The 20236-nt window shown below is 37.8% G+C and overlaps 1 protein-coding gene across 1 annotated transcript in view; it reads right to left on the reverse strand.

Moving 5' to 3' along the window:
- The window catches only part of UTRN (utrophin), a 512939-nt gene that overhangs the window by 326760 nt on the left and 165943 nt on the right, over window positions 1-20236 (reverse strand). Inside the window, exons 19-24 of the mRNA XM_011997130.1 lie at window positions 19444-19531; window positions 14241-14482; window positions 13898-14078; window positions 11951-12096; window positions 10416-10628; window positions 124-237 (exon numbers count right to left, since the gene is read on the reverse strand). Of these exons, the coding sequence (XP_011852520.1) occupies window positions 124-237; window positions 10416-10628; window positions 11951-12096; window positions 13898-14078; window positions 14241-14482; window positions 19444-19531 (984 nt within the window). The remainder of the gene's footprint in view (window positions 1-123; window positions 238-10415; window positions 10629-11950; window positions 12097-13897; window positions 14079-14240; window positions 14483-19443; window positions 19532-20236) is intronic.

Raw genomic sequence — 20236 nt, forward strand, 5'->3', positions numbered from 1 at the left:
AAAGATATTTTATCTAGATTTAATGCTATGTTATATTCTCACAATTTTAATAATAGCAGCGAAAAACATAGAAAAAGAACAAAACATTATTTATGACAAATTCCCCAGATCAGCAAAACTCACAGAGCACTGGTCTAACTGCCTCTGTAGATCCGCGTCGTTTCCTCGGGCAGCCTGCTGTTTCATTAAGAAGTCTTTCACGCCATCCATCCACTTCTCAATGACTGTTGAATCAGCCTAAATCGAACACGATAACGGAGAGGGATATTACTCCATGACGTTCAGTCTACTACATCTCAAGATCTACCGCCACTGGAACAAAGGCAACTTTTAAAAGCTCCGATGGTATCATTTTCACTTAGTTTATTTCTTTTTTTAAGGCTTCCAACTTTGAAAATGATTACTTTCTTCATTCTTGACTAAAATCCTCAAGAGACGACAGGCTAGTAACCATTCTAAAAATTTCCAAACACTAGCTCTTTTTGCTTAAATGCAAACAATAGGTATGATTTAAAATGCAAATTACAGGGAAAAAATGCATTTCTAAGTTTAATCAGCTATAAAATATTTTTCTCTGATATAATTTAGAACAATTTTTCTTTAAAGTTAGTAACTCAGAGCAGGAATGAACAAATAGCACGGTGGAGGGAAACAATAGACGGCTCTCATTTCTGCCGTAGGATGCCTTTTTATCTGAGAACTCAGGACAGTCACTGCTCTGCTCCAGTCTTTCATCCAACATTTATTAAGCAGCTACTGTATACATAATCTAGTTACTGTGTATGGTGATAAGGGTTCAAAGACAAATGTGAAAACAAACATTTTGCAAAGAGAAAGAGGCTTTAGAGAGAAGGTAACATTGGAACTGGGCCTTAAAGAATGCAAATAAGGGTCAGGCATAGTAGCTCACGCCTGTAATCCTAACACTTTGGGAGACCCAGGCCATGGATCACGAGGTCAAGAGATTGAGACCATCCTGGACAACAAGGTAAAACCCCATCTCTACTAAAAACACAAAAATTAGCTGGGCATGGTGGGGCGCCTGTAATCCCAGCTACTCAGGGGGCTGAAGCAGGAGAATTGCTTGAACCTGGGAGGCAGAGGTTGCAGTGAGCCAAGATCACACCACTGCACGCCAGCCTGGCAACAGAGCAAGACTCTGCCCCTCCCCACCCCCCAAAAAAGAAAAATAAAAAGAGAATGCAAATAAGTAGATATAATTTGAGCTTTTGAGCTCTAATACCAAAGTCATTTCTTTCCATAGGTGGGCAACTGCCATGTTTTTCTCCAGTCTTCTGCTGATGACATGTTCCCAATTCCTTCCATGATGTCTGCAGGACATGACATCTAGGTATTGCTCACTACTCTGATCAACATGCTCTGGAATCTACATCAGTTTTTTAATGTCCTGAAAATATGCCACCCAGAACCACCTATTCTGATCCTTATAATGTTTTAATTGATCACAAAGATCTAACTACTTTATACAAGGTTATGAGAGATTATCTCAAACACTTTGGTGAAATCAAGACTTGCCAAGAATGTTCATTTGTGAGCATTATTTGAACTAAATGAGAGAGCATCTCCAAATGTGAGATGTTATCATCCTATGCATCCAATAATCTAGTCTTCCTCCTCAAAAAAAAAAAAAAAAGAAAAAGAAAAAGAAAAAGAAAACAAAAGTAGTACTTAAAGGAAATGAGTCTGGACAAGGCCTATTAGTGGTATCCCTGTTGATTCCTGGTGACCACCACATTCTTTCCTAAGCACATATAAGATCTCTAGTCAGTTATTTATCTTACAGTTTGGCTAGGAACTGACATCAAACTTACTTTATAGCTTCAGCTTCTAAAAACTAATGTGTCCTCTTAATTAGGACATTTCTCCATCTCCATTTTTCTGGTAATTTCTCACAAGTTTATGACATGACTGACCCTGAGATCATGGGTAAAAATTCCACTTGGGATGCAGATTTATGCATCTGGAGGAACTCTGAGTGCTTTTGCCTGTGGTCCTTAGTTCAGGCTCTAAAGCACTCTCAGTAATGACTATTCCATACTTTCTAGTTTTGAAGGCCATTCTCTGATGAAGATGGCAAGTAAAAAGTGCTTATCCAGCTAGGTTTCTCTGTGTGTCCTCCATTAATATTACACCATCCTGTTTAAGCACTTCTGCATCTAGTTCATTCTTGGCACAGTTTTGAAAGCCATTTCAGTCCCATTGCACACTTTCCCCAAGCTGCTTCCTCTTCTCTTCTCCAGTCTGTCTGACATGATTCCATAGGTACATGCTACCCTTATATATTTTCAGTTGGTTACAGGTCATTTCTGTGTTTGCTCCAGCATTTCAAGATCTTAGCATAGAAGGCATCTTGGGAAGACATGCTCAGAGCGGGTAGAGTGGGGCATCCAAAAAAAGACAGAAGTGCAAAAAGAGAGAAAGTGTGAAGACATTCATAGAGTTCATAAAATACGACTTTAAAAATTCTCGCTTAACTTGTCACCACAGATTCCTGCACTGCTAATCTCCATTCTGCACTGTTAAAGAATGCATTACTGGGGCCAGGCATGGTGGCTCATGCCTGTAATCCCAGCACTTTGGGAGGCTGAGGCAGGCAGATCACGAGGTCAGGAGATCGAGACCATCCTGGCTAACATGGTGAAACACCACCTTGACTAAAAATACAAAAAAAAATGAGCCAGGCATGGTGGCGGCGCCTGTAGTCCCAGCTACTTGGGAGGCTGAGGCAGGAGAATGGCGTGAACCTGGAAGGCGCAGCTTGCAGTAAGCCGAGATCACGCCACTGCACTCAAGCCTGGGCAACAGAGCAAGACTCTGTCGCAAAAAATAAATAAAAAATAAAATAAAATTTAAAAATGCATTACTGCTATATAACTGGGAAATTCATTAACTGTACTTTGAATAAGGAAAACTGATGGTCTCCTCAGCCAAAAATTTTCAAAGTGTATATGGAAGCATTATATTTCAAGGAGGTTTTAACCACAATCGGCTTTGACTTGAGAAAATGGCCTTAACTACTCCAGTCACTGGCATATGAGGAAGTTTTATGGACTTGATTGCCTTCCTTCCTTCCTCCCTCCTTCCCACACTCTCTCTAACACACACAGACCCATGAGGGAACACACATTTCACATGTATCTGTTCCTTCTCTCCTTCTTAAACTTCGACGTGAGAAAAAAGAAAGAGAAAAGCAACAGACAGACAAGCCATGTAGGCCAATGGATCATCCCAACAGTGAGGAAAGGAAAAGAAGGGAATCTGTACACACTGTAATATTTTCACTACTAAAAATCCTGCATGTAATTCTGACCATGCTGTGTTCTAAAAGAGACAGTGTGCCCAAATAAAGAAATTCTAAGGTCTGACTACCAAGCTCAACACCTGCCTAGCCATGGGGCTTTGAGAAACTAATTTTTCTTTGACCCTTAGTAACTCATCTGTAAAATTAGAATCATAACAACTATCTTGTCTGGTTGTTCTGAAAAACAGAGATTCCCACATAGAAGAATGCACGAAATGGTAGCGATTATTATACTAAGATCTACAAAACTAACTCCTTTATTATTACCAAGATTAAGACCATAAGAGTTACCACATCCAAGTTTTGGTGTTTATGTCCCATCAGAGGAACCACAGGAATGAACGGACAAGATGAGCACGTGTTTGCGTAAGCATAGATTTCACCTTTTTAATTGCTGCCAACATTAATGCTTGTTCTATCCTGTAACTGTTTCAAACCGCTACTGCTTATATATCTGGCCAGACCTGGCCAAATACAGCTCATGGGAAGGAATCGGTACAGAAGGAAAGGCCCACCCTTCAGAAGTGCTTGGCAGCTGCAGATTCACTGGGCGTTTCCACCTCGTGGCACACGGCGCGGGAAGGGTTATAAGTCCCGAAGATCAAGGCTGTGAGGGTGAAGGCAGGAGACAGGGAGCTCTGCTCTGCCTTCCATTCTCCCTATCCTATCTCCTCTTTCCCTGAGCAAAATATTGTCACAGTCAACCTGTAGCAGATGTTTCCTGTGCTTTTCAAACATACCAAAAGGCAGTTCATCTTTAAGACAATTCCACAGCAAAGAGGTTGGTTACAAAGATCGTGGAACAGCTCACATGAAAATAGTGTTTCTCTGTCCATTTAAAAATTACTCAGCTGATGCACTTAAAGGCTTCTAATCTACAATAATGATGATTTTTTTTCTTCACCTCCATCTGCTTACAGAACACACACACACTTTTTTTTTTTCTTTTTTTTTTTTTTGAGACGGAGTCTCACTCAGTCAGTGGCCCAGGCTGGAGTGCAGTGGCGCGATCTCGGCTCATTGCAAGCTCCGCCTCCTGGCGTGAACTCATTGCAAGTTCACGCCATTCTCCTGCCTCAGCCTCCCGAGTAGCTGGGACTACAGGCGCCCGCCACCACACCTGGCTAATTTTTTTGTATTTCTTAGTAGAGACGGGGGGGTTCACCGCATTAGCCAGGATGGTCTCGATCTCCTGACCTCGTGATCCGCTCGTCTCGGCCTCCCAAAGTGCTGGGATTACAGGCTTGAGCCACCGCGCCCGGCCAACACACACACTTCTTTAAGGGACTTCAGTTCTTATAAACCAAAACAAAATATAAAAACTGCTAGTAAATTTCTAAAGCAAATGTCATTATTTCACATGCAAAAAAAAATAAACTAAGTACTAATCTGGGGCAGCCATTTCTCATTCCTGTTTTTACTCACAAATATTCAAATGAATATAAAATTACTAATACAGTATTTTTTGAAAATCAAAATATCAAATATTCTAGTTTGGAAGGGTCAAAGTCTACACGGACCACCACTGCTCAAAAGCAATGATTTCTAAGCATTTCACCTGGGCAACACCCTGCTATGGGATCACAGAAAAGGAACTGCAAGGTCATTAAAACAATTCCTTTGATCCTAACTCACATCGTCTCCCACCCGCAATCCTGTCAGCTAAGGATGGAGGTAATTTAAAGCTTGGTAAATCTGGATTTAAGACAGTAAGATTCCAAGGTACACAACTACCTCCAGAGACTTGATTACAGCTAAATTCTTGGAATTTTTTTTGCTCCTCCCCCATCTGTTGGAATGTCCACAGCTTTTTAAGACATAGACCAGAAAAAAAAAAAAAAAAAAAAATACTGTGAAGCCAGAATTAAAACAGTAATTTAAGGTAGCAAGGTTCCTATTTTGTTTCACTTTATAATATTCAATAACCTCAAAATCACAACCTTGAAAATGTGCTCTCTCACTTAGTAGGGAAGACAAACAATGACATTGCTACTACACTTATTTATCAAAAACTAATAAAGTCCTTAAATCTAAGGTAGGGAATATATGAATATTCCCTTCAGTAAAGTAAAATGTGTTCACAAGTAAGAAAAAAAAAAAAAACCCTTATGAGAAATCAATTATATATTACCTAAACAGGGTTAAATCATCTGTACTAATATTACTCTTAGAAAGTATTGCATTTTTACCCTAAAATGCTTTCCAAAGTACTTTTAAAACCTGGTTCTGCCTGTTGGAGCTCCAGCACCCCCGCTTCCAGATTCCGGGTCAGAGCAAGTCCATTCATGTGTGCCTTTGACTGTTCAACAATCGAAGGAAGAGGCATGACTACACAGGTGTCCTGCCACTTAGGATAACCAGGCATTTAGACTGTATCAATCCACTCTCACTAGAGAGGCCCGACACATCAATTACATTCACATCTGCTAACTTGCTCTATGCCTGACGGGGAGCCAACCCTCAAAGAGCTCATGCCTCGTGGGAGGAGAGACACACACTTCTCACCATAATAAAAGACGGCCTGAGATGGGTCGTGAAGGTGTAAATGACACGCAGTTGAATCACAGAGGAGGGAATGATTATCTAGCTGTGGGTGTAGTGATGAGCTGGGCTGAAGACAGATGAGCAGAGAGGAGGAGGAGGATGTGAATTCCTAGCAAGTATGTGACATTTCCAGAGAAAGGCTATAGTCTAGGGTGGTCTTTGGTGATCCACTGTATTCTCCCCATTCAGCTCACAGTGGAGATGCAGGGAGGGCTTCAGGGCAAGAAAGGGACATTTTGTATTAATGGCACTTTGTATTAACTTGTATTAATAGTGAAGACAACCAGATCCTTTCAGAAGTACACCTCTTGTATTGGTGTGAAAGATGAATTCTAGAGAGAAGAGACAGGAAGTGGGGGTCGGATTTAAAGGGTAATGAAATTGTCAGGGCAAGAAATTGCAGGAGAGCCTGAACCCAGAAGGAAGGGGTTGGAGGAGGAGCCTGAAAAGACAGGAGCGCTGGAAAATAGAAGACAGTTTGGTGTGTGCCTTGGGGGCATCTTTCATGATTTCCCAGTTATACACACGGCAGAAGCTCTTGAATAGGAAAAGGAAATATGTAATATGAAATATCTTGCAGCCCCTAATTCCAAAGATATTACTGCTGGTGAGGAGAGATCTATAAGCAGCCTCTTAGGATTTTATAATATTTTATCCCTATGATTCACAGGAAAATCCAGTCAGTAAAATCAATAATGGAAAAAAGAAATACCTATTTCATGTATTTTCAAATGTTTTGTCACCTGGAAGGGGTACAGTAGTTTATAAAAGTAACAATGAATATTTTACCTCGTAAGTACCGGGATGGAGGTTATTGCTTTGGCATGGCACAAATAAAAATAATTTAAGAATGTATTTGGGCATGACACAATGAGTAAGAATATGTAGGTCCAATCGCTACATGCACAAAAGGAACTAGCCGTGGAGACAAAGGAAATGCAGGCAAAAGAGGAAAAACACTATGATGCCAACAAATAACAGAAAACTAAAATTTGCACACAACTAACAGCCACTTACAAACATTGAAGGATAGCAGAAAAAAGCAAGCACATAGCCACGAAAACACCTTCAAAGTTTAAATGTGCTGTATCAATGAAAGATGTTATTAAGTAGTGGGATTCACTTCCGAACTCTATCTGGACTATAGATTTAAATGTACCTCACAGAGTTCCAATATCATTTGTTTCCATAATGTGGGGAAAAATTATAAGAATTAGCAATATTTGTCCATTTTTCTTGTCCAATTTCAATGTACAAGGATCCACTGTTAATATTAGCTGCCCCCAGGAAAGAAAATGGTATTGGGGAAGAATAGGAACTCTAAATGTTCGCTGTAAGTATTTCTGTGTTATTCAATTTCTTCCCAATGTGTAGGCTTCAAATGCTACTCATATATGAAAAATGCATTTTAAAAATAAACAAGCCAACTATTTTATTCCTATAAAACATTATTATGAATTGGCATTGAATCTAAAACCTACTGTGCTTCATGCCTTAAAGACAAAAATAATTAAATGCCTAAAAAATTATCTATCAGGTCATTGAAAAAGGGAAAACAATGATAATCAGCAAGTAAATATTTATTATAATTATCTAATAATTTGAGGGCTGGAGCTTAAAGTTTTCCCAAGTAAATCATGAGTAGTTAAGTAACCAGCAATTCCTGTAAAGCAAAAAAAAGGAGTTTTCTTATGAATTTAAATAAAACATGTATTTCAATGAAAGAGTTATACAATTAAGAAATACAGACACTGTATTCCTTAACTATAATCTTGCAGTTAGTACACAAGAAGCAAATAAAAAAATAACCGGACATTACAAATCTGCTATTGTAACAACAAACACTTAAATATCCAGACGCATATAGTTTATGTTGGATATTTTTAATGGAAATAAATATTTAGCACACACTCCAAGTGACCACTTTTCATGCCTGGATTTGCTACATCAATAGCAACAACCTACCAAAGCCTAAAGCTGGATTACTATAACCACAGGACTCTTTTGTGTTTTGGGAGAATATTTATTCTCATTAAGCTCCATATTGAAATATTAGCATACATTTAGCTAACCCTAAGATACACTTTTAAGAGGCAGAAGACTAACCCTGAGGTTAATCTCCATTGACACTTGGGACTTAAATCTGAAAACAAAGGGATGATCTTTTGAAAAGATGGGAAATGTTTAAGCGGCATTGCTAAACGTTGGCACTACTGACATTTGGGACCAGATGATTATTTTGGTGGGAGGCTGTCCTGTGCATGGTGGGATGTTTAGCTGCATCCCTGGTCTCTACCCACTGGAAGCCTTTTCCCAGAGTTCCGACAGCAGAAATGTCTCCAGAAATTTACAAGTATCCTCTGGAAGGTAAAATCACCCCAGTTGAGAATCACTGATAATCCAATGCTGGGACCATAACCAAAAACTTTAGAATTATAGAAAAGGTCAATGCTCATTTTGAAAGCTGGAAACAATTACAACTGATAATACACGATGAGAAGTGAGACCATCACAAAGCATAATGGGCCAGGCGCGGTGGCTCATGTCTGTAATCCCAGCATTTTGGGAGGCTGAGGAGGGCAGATCACCTGAGGTCAGGAGTTTGAGACCAGCCTGGCCAACATGGTGAAACCCCGTCTCTACTAAAAATAAAACTTTAGCCAGGTGTAGTGGCATGTGCCTGTAGTCCCAGTTACTCGGGAGGCTGAGGCAGGAGAATTGCTTGAACCCGGGAGGCTGAGGTTGTAGTGAGCCAAGATCGCACCATGGCACTCCAGCGTGGGGCAACAGAGTAAAATTCCATCTTAAAAAAATAAATAAGTAAATGAGTCAAAAATACTAAGCCACACAAAACACATTTCTCTCCCTAATTACTGGTTTATTTGAATGAGATCCTCATCAAGAACTGCAGGTTACACCTAGAGAAAAACTACCTCCTGTCACTACAATCACACACAGCTACCCACACATACACACAACCCCTCCATCAGTGTCTTCTGCTGATCATTCATTGGAACTACCCATTAGTTCCTAAGTCAAAGAACGCTCCTCCAAATTCAGTGGTGACCACTCAGGGAATCTGGCTGGATCCCTTCCACACTAATCTGTGAGGTCTTCCAGCTCCTCTTCTACCACGTGTTCTCTGACTTTGATTTTCAAAACATACATTTTCATTAATTTTGTCTTCACTTTCAATCTTTGCACTTTTTTGGGGGCAACATTCCTTCTGCAAATTTGCTTAGCATCTAAATCCAAATCTATATATATTTACATGTAGATCCAAATATATGTAGATATAATATTTAGATATAGATCCAAATATATGTAGATACAACATATATATCTACATATATTTGGATCTACATCTAAACATATATATAGATTTGGATTTAGATTCTCTCTATATATAGACGTATATACATGTATACACACATACATATACATCTATATATAGAGACATATACATACATACATATACGTATACATACATACATATGTCTATATACAGAGAGAGAGATATAGCTCTATATTTGGATCTATATAGAGAGAGATATAGCTACACATATTTGGATTTAGCTTCCAAGGGAATCTCTCTCTCTCAGTATATAAATATATAGAGATATAACTAAATCTAAATCTCCTATTGCTAATTTCATTTCATTCACTGAAAAATATTGATTGGATGCCTTCTCTGTGCCAGGCATTGCTCTCATTAAGAGTACATCTTGGTATACATCAGTGAATAAGAAATTTCAAAAAGACAAAGATCCCTGACTGATGGGGAAAAAAAAAAAAAAAAAAAAGACCAAGGTAAGGAGTCACTGGGAGGATAGGAAGCCTTGCAGGGAGAGAGTGTCATTGGTTCATTCTCCACCTAGAGCTTTCCTATTAAAATACCAGGTGACCTGGAAACTCTGCTTCTCCATTTTTCTTACGGGCAGAATGTTAAAATCCAACCTGTCCTATCTGACACTGACTTCTATTGACATTGACTCTCTCCTTATATGTCCTCACATTTATCCCTTCCTCTTAAACTTTATCACTGCTGCATCTGTTGACATTTTCAGGTGTAGTGAAGGATCCTGCTTCTGCATTTTCATGTCCCTGGAACTATTTGCCTTCCCACTCTCTCTGACTTTTGACTTCAAATGTCAAAAACCTACAAAAAGTAGTTTCAAGTACTCAGCAATTTACTACTACTTGGGCTATTTCTACCACCCCAATCAAGTTACCACTATAATCTAATCAACAGTCTGTATTTCACACAGACCCTCCATGCCTGAAACATTATTCTGACCATTTTTAAGCTATTTTCTCTTAACTTCAAGGTCCACTTTACTCTACTTTTGACTTTGCTTCCAGGCAAAAGGAAATAAATGTGCTCTCCAGCACATTAAAAGTACATCTTTGATAAGTCCCAACTTAAATACATAATAAATGTGGGTCTAGAAAGAATGTAAAATATTCAAATAATAAATATGTGAATCTTACAAGATAATTACTATTTACTCTGTAATAAACTTAAACTCCCAGTGGCCTCTGGATTTACCTCAAAAGCTCTGAGTTTGAGAGTAATTTCTTCAAGCAGATGTAGATCTTTGGAAACCAAGACCTTTAGCTTGTTCCACTTTCCTTGCACATCATCAAATTCTTGTTTATATAATTTTTCTACATCAGGATGAACATTTTTCTCCAGAGCCTTTGTTTCTTCTGCAAGTTTATGTAATGTAGGTTTCTGATTCTCAAGGATTTCATCAAGAGCCTGGAAAATGTTTTAAAATATTAAAAATATGCACAACAATGTGTCTGCACAGATAATAGCAAAATGGGCTATATAAAGTCAAAAGTCACTTTAAAATGCATTAGAAAGAATTTTTATCTAAAAAGAACAGTGGGTAGGAGTGTAAATTAGTTCAACCATTGTGGAAGACAGTGTGGTGATTCCTCAAAGACCTAGAACACAAACCAGAAATACCATATGACCCAGCAATCTTACTGGGTATATATCCAAAGGAATACAAATCATTCTCTTATAAAGATACATGCACACTATGTTCATTGCAGCACAATTCACAATAGCAAAGACAAGGAATCAATCCAAATGCCCATCAATGATAGACTAGTTAAAGAAAATATGGTACATATACACCACGGAATACTATGTAGCCATAAAAAGGAACAAGATCATGTCTTTTGCAGGGATATGGATAGAGCTGGAAGCCATGATCCTCAGCAAACTAATGCAGAAACAAGCAAACAAAAAAACCAAATACTGCATATTCTCACTTATAAGTGGGAGCTGAATGATGAGTACACATGGACACATGGTGGGGAACAATACACACTGGGGTTTGTTGGAGGGTGGGGTATGGTAGGAGGGAAAGCATCAGGAAGAAGAGCTAATAGATCCTGGGCTTGATATGGAGTGCAGCAAACTACCGTGACAACACGTTTACCCATGTAACAAACCTGCACATCCTGCACAAGTACCCCTGAACTTAAAATAAAAGTTGGAAATCAGAAAACAAAACAAAACATGAACAGCTCACAAAAAAATAGGCATAATCATAAAAATTAAAGCTTTTTCTTCATGAGTTGTGTGTGAGCAATACAATGTATTCTCAACACTAAACACCAAGGGAATGGCACAGCAAGTGTGGGCCAAGTGTGCAGTGCTCAATGGCTGCTCTCCTTTTCATCTGATAAAATAGTGCAGAGCCATAAAGCTGCTCAACTAAATGACCAGGGAAATATTCCTATTCGATGCAGAAAAAGTATACATCAACACATTGACTGATAGTCCTCATTTCATTAAAGATAGTTTAGCAGATTATGAACAGGTTGAGAACTTTAAGCTAATCACAGCAGAAGGGGAAAATATGCTTTTCTTCTATGAAAAAATATTTAACAACTGTATTTTCTTTTATGTAAGGTCAAACTAACCCTCAAATCATACATAAATTTTTGGACCAATGATGAACAAAACTGACCAACTGTTTTTAATCTCTGAAAAAACATTTCAAAATATGTAAGAGGAGATATTAGAAGAAGCACTAGAGTTCTAACATGGAAAATATATGTTACCTTTTTTTCTTGCAGGGCCTTCTCCACCTTGGCAGGATCATTAAGGACACTCAGAGATGCCTGGGCCTTATTTTCAGAATCATTTAGCACAACTTTCAGTGTTTTCAATGTTTCCAGATATGCATGTCCAGGTTGGCCCTTCAGTTCTGTTGATTTAAAAATATTTAATTTGAGAAAATCATGTTAGGAACCCAATATTATTACATAGACCATTATCCTAAATGAATTCCAATACATGGCAAAGGAGACCCCATGATTAAAATGTAAAAGGATCTCTGTTAATAACATAGATCATTCCATTGGCATTTCTGAGAGTCAGACAGTGACTTCATTCCTGCGGATGTTGACATTTGAAATATTAACTAACCCACTATAATTTTTCTTCATTTCTTTATGATGAAATGTCTCTCTGAAGATGGAACAACAATGTCCCTTTTGTCCCACATAATCTCCTCTTCCTTAACAGTTACACAAAGAATAAAAGAAAGCAAAGATCCCGTCAACCAGTCTTGCTGTTAAGCTCCGCCATCTAGACAAACCCATCTATGGAGTGGAGGAGATTATATGGAATACTGCCACCATGCTGCCCAGGTACCCTGAGAAATAATGACTGAACAGCCAGCTGGAACAGTGCCTACCTGAGTCAGTAACGTAAAAATCTCGTAGAAGTAACACTTGTGTGGAAAGAAAGTGAGTTCTCTTGAAGCACAAAGAGGTGAAATCAACTAGCAGCAAAAGTTAAACTGCCTACTGATCCTTGTCAAAAGTGAAAGCATAGTTTGTACCAATAAGTGGAGAAAGAGGTACCCTCAAAAGATTTACTTCACATAACTGAATTCAAGGAACAAAGACACACTGTCCTGATGCACTTTCTGAAGAAAGGCAATACAACACATTTGCCTAGCATGTACACATACAGGTACTTCCAGTCATCACACAATCTACAATTGCTGAAGTTAGGCTGGGTTACATGTGGAGCTTTTCAGTGTGCACTACCCAAAATAATAATGCACAATGCAACACAGTTCCTAACTCAAATGGCAGCTAGGAAGTAAACAGTGTAACGTAGGAGGAAAGAGCTTTCAAAACCTTTAACAGTGAACCTTCCAAAACCAAGTGTATTCCAAAAGTAAGAACTCTAAAATTTTTCTGAATTTGATAGTGGAATACGATTTCTTTTAAAAGAGACTATGGGACTGCTAAAACTTTAACTATTTTGAGGAAACAGAAGTAAGGGATCATTCATTTTAATCCTCCTAGCAATGATATTAAGTGGCCTCCTCAGCCAAAGGAAGAAATTGCACCTGTTTCTTTAAAAAAAAAAAAAAAACTATTTACAAATCATTACATCCAGGTCAGGTACAATGGCTGACTGACACATGTTATCCCTGTTATTTTGGGAGACTAACACCTGTTAATTTGGCTAATACCTGTTATTTTGGGAGGCTGTTATAACACCTGTTATAATGGCTAACACCTGTTATTTTGGGAGGCTGAGGTGGGAAGATCACTTGAGCCCAGGAGTTCTAGACCAGCATGAGCAACATAGCTAGACCCTGGCTCTACTAAAAATAAAAAACCAGCCAGGCATGGTGGTGCATGCCTGTAGTCCCAGCTACTCAGTAGGCTGAGGCGGAAGGACCACTGAAGCCCAGGAGGTCAAGACTGCAGCTATGATTGCACCACTGTACTCCAGCCTGGATGATGGAGTGTATCCTACTGACACAATTTTAGAGCACATGAAACTTGTCTATATATTTACAAAAAGGTGTGAATCTGGAAAAGAATCTGAATACAGGAGACTTTAAGACTTTGAACAATACAGGCACAACGGAAAATGGAGAAGGTTGGTGCAAAGCAAGCAAGCGTACTCAAGTTCTAAATGTCGGGAGTCATGTTTACATTAAGGCAAACTGAGAGAGGAGATATTAAAATTGTTGGGTTTACCATTCTCTAGCTGTTGTTGACGATCCTTTAAAGCCTGTTGTACAGCTTGGTAGCGGCCCAGAAAGCTATCGAAGCCCCGCTGGACAAAATCTGGGGCAGAAGGCTGAGACTTCAGGGCCGAACAGCTTGCACGCGCCATTTCAATTTTAGGGTGGAGGCCAAGAAGATTTGTCAATTCCCGCTAAGGAAGAGAAAATATGGTCACATAACTCACTGAAGATGAACATCCTCACAGGAAGTTAATCAAGGCAGCATTAACTTGAAGTTCATGATACAAGAAGCCCTCCTTAACTCTGGGACTGCACACAGAATTCCTCCATGTTCCAGACAGTTGGCTTCTTACCTGACAGGAATCCTTCAAGCTTGGCAAGGACTGCCAGGAAGATTCAGAAACGGAAGTGTGTTTTACCCACTCCTCCTTTGTCTTGATGACCTTTTCAAGCTCATCGAGCTGCTTGAAATAAGCATTTATATCTTCCTGTAGCTGAATTTTTCTTTCCAGATCTTCCAAATGTTGAGATACATTCTTCCATTCTGATAAAACCCTCTCCAGAACATTTTTTATCTCTTCAGTAGGAAGGCCTTCTATGCAGTCATGAAAAACAAGCAAACAGTCTATATATTACAAAATGCGTCTTGAATTTATTCTAAACATTCTAACATTCAGAATAGTGAGGCAATGTCACACATAATGATCACTTTCTTAAATCCCTTTTAATACAACAACAAAAATGTATAATGATGCACTTAAAAATAATTACGCTTATTTCAATTCCTTGACCAAAGAAGGAAGACATTTTAAAATAACGATTCAGGAGCAGTGTGGCTATTGCAAAGGGCACATCAGTAGAACTTCAGCCACTGCCTTTTCTAGGTAATATGTGTTTCCATCCATACCATGCTTCCACTCTGCTAGTTTATCACCTGAGCCACTGAAATAAGATCAACTACCTTGATCTGTCTAGGCCCCTGACTTCAGAAAGAAGACCCTTTGTCCTAAGAAAAAAAAAACAGCTGGCTAGAAAAACTAGGAGGCAGTTCAAGTCTTGGTGACCTAAGCATAGTGTCGTATAAATTAAGAAATGAATGGCGAGAATTCCTTATGCTGGGAAGCAACCTGGTGAGTGCAGGAATATTAAGCCAGCAGCCAGGCTCTAGAAGCATCACAAGCCCATTGGAGACCTTGCACATAAATAAGCAAATACCAAAAGACTGAGGCAGCAATAAGATGATCTACTTTAGAAACACATCAGGGAAAACAATGCCACCATTTTTATTACTGAAATCTTATCATGTTATTTGTCTGATATTTTTGAAAATTAGAGAATGTTCCTAAAAATAATAAAGTTATATATTATAATAGATTTTATCATAGTCCTTCCCTTAATCTAAAATACCTTCAAATCCTCTAAAATGACTATGAAAAAGTCTGGGAAATTTTCAAAGGAATCTTTCTATTAAGAGGAGAACATGCGTACTGAAAGGATGGCTTCACATTTTTACTGAGTAGGAAGGCAATAAACAATCCTGCTTTATAAACATATATAATCAAAACTCATGAAAATGAGAGCTTGAGCTAAAAAAAAAAAAAAAAAAAAAAAAAAAAAAAAAACGCATAGAAACAAAAAGTCATGTATGATCCACAGACAATGAAACTTTGAAAATTTTATAATACACTGTGTCCACTAAAAATTATAAATGAGGGCATATCATGCTGTAATTTGAATGTGTCACCTATGTCAATTGCAGAAGCTCACTGTTCACCACTATCTCTCAGGTAAGAGAATATGAGACATAAACAAAGCATTCACACCACAAGCCATGCTGCATTATCCCTGTTAATGGGGAGAGTATACAAAATAAATCACCATTTTCCTAACAATCTGAACAATGGAGATATGGGCTGTGCCTTTACCCTATCATTTCTATCCTAGTTAGGCAAAGGAATAGTAACACCAGCCACATCATCTTTAGGTTGGACAATTTATACTAATCCAGGAAGAAAATTAAGTAGGTAAATAAAATTTCTGAGATGGAAAATTATCACTACTCATCTAGAAAACTGGAAAGAGGTGCTCACTTCAAGAACAAGGGCAGTTAAAACAACTTCAGGTATTTTTTCACTGACAATGTCTTATAAGCCATTCATTTTGCCTCTTTAAACTGATTTTAAACCTCTGAATCTCCCCTTCTCTAATCCTGAGATATTGCTGGTTACAGTGATGTCCAGTAATGATTCAAACACAATTTACATCTTATAAAACTGCCATTGTCTTTAAAAATAGTTGTTTTACTCCCAGAGATCCAGAGTTTAAAATTTTCTATTTCTATAAAACACAGAGTTCTTAGACAATGACTAGTCAAAAGGCAAAATCAACAGCATATCACTTTATTAATTATCTAAAGGAGAGAAAATAGAACACATTCCTGCCACTTAGTCTCACTTGACTTTACACTTCTCAGTCTATCACTATTGGAATCAAGGGAAATGTTTACAAAACATAGAACCTTCACCAAACTTCATGGGCTTACATGCTTAGGCAAACACAATGGGTATCAACTCATAAAGCCATGTTATCCAGATGTCCAACTACTGTATTTTATTAGATGAGGATCTCTAGGAACAAGATAAGCTAAACAAAGAAAACCAAGTATATCAGCTGTGAAAGTCAAATGAAACACATTATTTTATTTTAATTATTTTTATTTATTTATTTATTGTTTATTTATTTATTTATTTTTGAGACAGAGTCTTGCTCTGTCACTGGAATGGAGTGTAGTGGTGCGATCTCAGCTCACTGCAACCTCCAACTCCCTGGTTCAAGCGATTCTCCTGCCTCAGCCTCCTGAGTAGCTGAGATCACAGGCACGCACCACCATGCCCAGCTAATTTTTGTATTTTTAGTAGAGACGGGGTTTCACCATGTTGGCCAGGATGGTGTTGATCTCCTGACTACATGATCCACCCACCTCAGCCTCCCAAAGTTCTGGGATTACAGGCATGAGCCACTGCGCCCAGCCTCATGCTATTTTATTTTCTAAAAACATTTTTTATGCTCGATGACATATCTCAAAACTTACCTAAAACGCATTAGGCAGGAAAGACCTATCAGAATTGGCTATGGTGGGCTGTTTGATGGAACTGGTTTCAGAAAAACAGTGACATGATTATTCAAACATGGGTTCTACTGAAGAATTTGACATGCCTCCCTAACTGAACTGGAACATACAGAGTTTATTCAGTTCAGCTCCCCCATTTCTCAGCTTCCTACTGTTGTCCTAAAAAAATTTTTTTAAACAGATGCATCTTTAAAACAAAAAAGAATTAGGGTCCTCTAAGGAGTGTATTTCTAATTCCACCAATGCTTGAAAAACAATTGATAATACAAAATATAAAATGTTTCCTGTGAAATTGTACAAGTATATATTAGGTGACAAAAGCCCCATGTCATCTATTCTCCAGTGTTGCCTTTGGCCTTTTGCAAGTAGCACTTTCATGTGAATTCAATGTCCAGAATGTGACTGTTTAGGACCCGTTTATGGTAAAATTTTATGGACCAAAGCCTATAGTCAGCTAATAAACTAATAGTCAGCGGATAAACTAATAGCTAAGAGTCAACTAATAAACTCCCTCACTTTCCAGACACCAAGGCAAAGAAACGCAAGGGTTCCAAGACTTTCCCAAGGATAAGAAGCTAGAAAAGGACAGGACAATCCAAGTTCGTCCGTTCCCCCAATCACTGTTATTCTCACTGTAACATCACCTTGCACCAACTTCTCATCTACATCAAGTCTCCCCCATCTTCATAATTCTGCCACACTGCTGAAAACCTGACAGAAATGGGAGTAAATTCAGTGCACAGATTCAAGAAGTTATCCCATATTCACATCAGATAAAGTCAGAGTCACTTGCTGAGGTAGAAGTAAAAAAAATTTATGCTTGTAAAGGAAATAAATTCAACATCCAATGCAATATAATTATTGAATGAACCAGCATCTCAAGGGAAGTTATCATCTGTTTGTGTCTCTGGATCTCTTTAAGTAAATACTGGAAAGAGAAACCTCCAAGTGGGATGCCCACAGGCAGGACAACTAAGACAGTTTGCTAGAATGGATTTTGAAAGAAAGTATTAAATACTATTCTATTTAATTTATTTAAGGAAGAAATTAACCTTTATTAATAATATATGGATTGATAATACATTTGCATAATTTCAAAATAAATGGACATACACTGTCCACATGGTTTACATTCCGTATTTTATGTGTATGTGTATGTATCTATATATGTTTGTGTTTGTATATATGTTTGTGTGTGTGTGTGTGTATACACACATCCAGTATACCTACTAAATAAATAAACATATTTGTTAAAGGCTGGAAGCAAAATAATCTAAGGTCAAAACAACATCAACAGTTGTTTTCTGGAGGCAGGAAGGTGACTAACCCAAAAGAGAACTTTCTGGAAAGGTGAACATTTTCTACATAGTGATGTGTGTGTGTAGGTTACACAGGTATATCTATTTTTCAAAACAGCACAGCTAAGTCATGTATTTCAATGTAAGTAAATTTATTTCCAAGAAAACTGTAAAAACAGTAATACTTGAGAGGCTGAGGAACGAGTAAAGGTATAGATAATTCAAGAACGGCAGAATTGTCAATAATTGAACTAGGTAACTGATACAAGGAAGTTCATTATAGTATTCTATTTGCTTTTATGTAGCTATATTTTCCATAACAAAAAGTCAAACAATAAAAAATTAAATGCTACTGCTTTGAAGACTCTTGTCAAACTAATATTCCTAATTCTATACAGATATCTGTACGAGTGTCAAGGAGAGCTGCAGCAGCCTTCCAAAGTGCTAACTATTATTAGACCAAGGTACATGGAATGCAAGAAATGTCTTTCAACATTACTCTAGAACAAAGAGAGATTCACATGCAAAACTGCACAGCAAGAATATTAATGTTTAGCTTATTCTAAGCCACTGGGAGCTACAGCCAAAAAAAAAAAAAAAAAAAGTCTTGGACACAGTTAAAAATTTCATATACAAGTAACACCTTATCAAACTTAACTATAAAAATACTGTAGTAAATAAATATAGTAAATATAATGCATTAAACATTACCAAAAATCAAAAACTCTTGATGAATTTAATATAACTTCATTTCCCAAATGTTGCCAAATAAAGTTTTCTTTTGCTACCCCCCTGCAAAACAAATTCCCAATATATAATCCCAAAGGATACAGTTTTAAAATCTACTATGCTAGTGGGTTTTAACTGTTCTGCTAAGGTATCAGGGTGTCCAGCCCCGACCCCATATAAAATCAGAAAAACTTTGCTTTTATCTGTTTTTTTACAATCAGCTTCAGAATAAAATTTCGTTTTTTAAAAGATTCTGCTGCCTAAAAACATTTTTGAAAACATTTATCTAGCCAAAAGAGGATTAGAATGTTAAAGCAAAATATTTAATAGGGTAAACTGTAATATTATTCGATGCCACCATCTGAAAAATATGGGGAAAAAAAAAATCAAGGATTTTACCTTTTCCCATTTGCTCCACAAGGATTTGTCCCGTTTGATTTAATTCATCTGCTCTGGGGATTCTTTCTCTCTGTTCTTTTTCTAATGCCTGCAAATGAAGTCCCAACATAAGAATATTGAAAACCTTCTTCTCAATATAATATTGCTGTTTTAAATGTTTAGGTTTAATGTCCCTCCTACATTTCTTTTTAAATCTGAAAAGGTAAATTCAAACAGTAATCATAGCAACTAAAAGACATTGGTTTCTTTTATGAGAAAAAAATGTACATGATAATTATAAGCTCCCATCAGAAGGAAATAATTAAAATTATGTTTTAGATCCAGTATATCTATTTACACACATACACTGAGTTCGCCATGCCATAAAAATAATGATTTGAGTCAAAAGAATTGAATGTGTTATGACAGAGGTTGCTGAACAAAAATTAACTAACAAGCAAAAGAATAGGCGAGCATGGTGGCTCACACTTGTAATCCCACACTTTGGAAGGCTGAGCGGGGTGGATCACTGGAGGTCAGGAGTTTGAGACCAGCCTGGCCAACATGGTGAAACCCCATCTCTACTAAAAATACAAAAGTTAGCAAAGCATGGTGGTGCTTGCCTATAATCCCAGCTGCTTGGGAGGCTTAGGCATGAGAATTGCTTGAACCCGGGAGGCAGAGGTTGCAGTGAGCCAAGATCGCACCACTGCACTCCAGCCTGGGCAACAGAAAAAAACTCCCATCTCAAAAGAAAGAAAACAGGAAAAATGGATAGAAATATTTTGAGGCTCAGCATTATTTGTTTGCATTA

This window comes from Mandrillus leucophaeus, unplaced genomic scaffold, assembly GCF_000951045.1.
Source record: "Mandrillus leucophaeus isolate KB7577 unplaced genomic scaffold, Mleu.le_1.0 Scaffold531, whole genome shotgun sequence".
NCBI lineage: Eukaryota > Metazoa > Chordata > Mammalia > Primates > Cercopithecidae > Mandrillus > Mandrillus leucophaeus.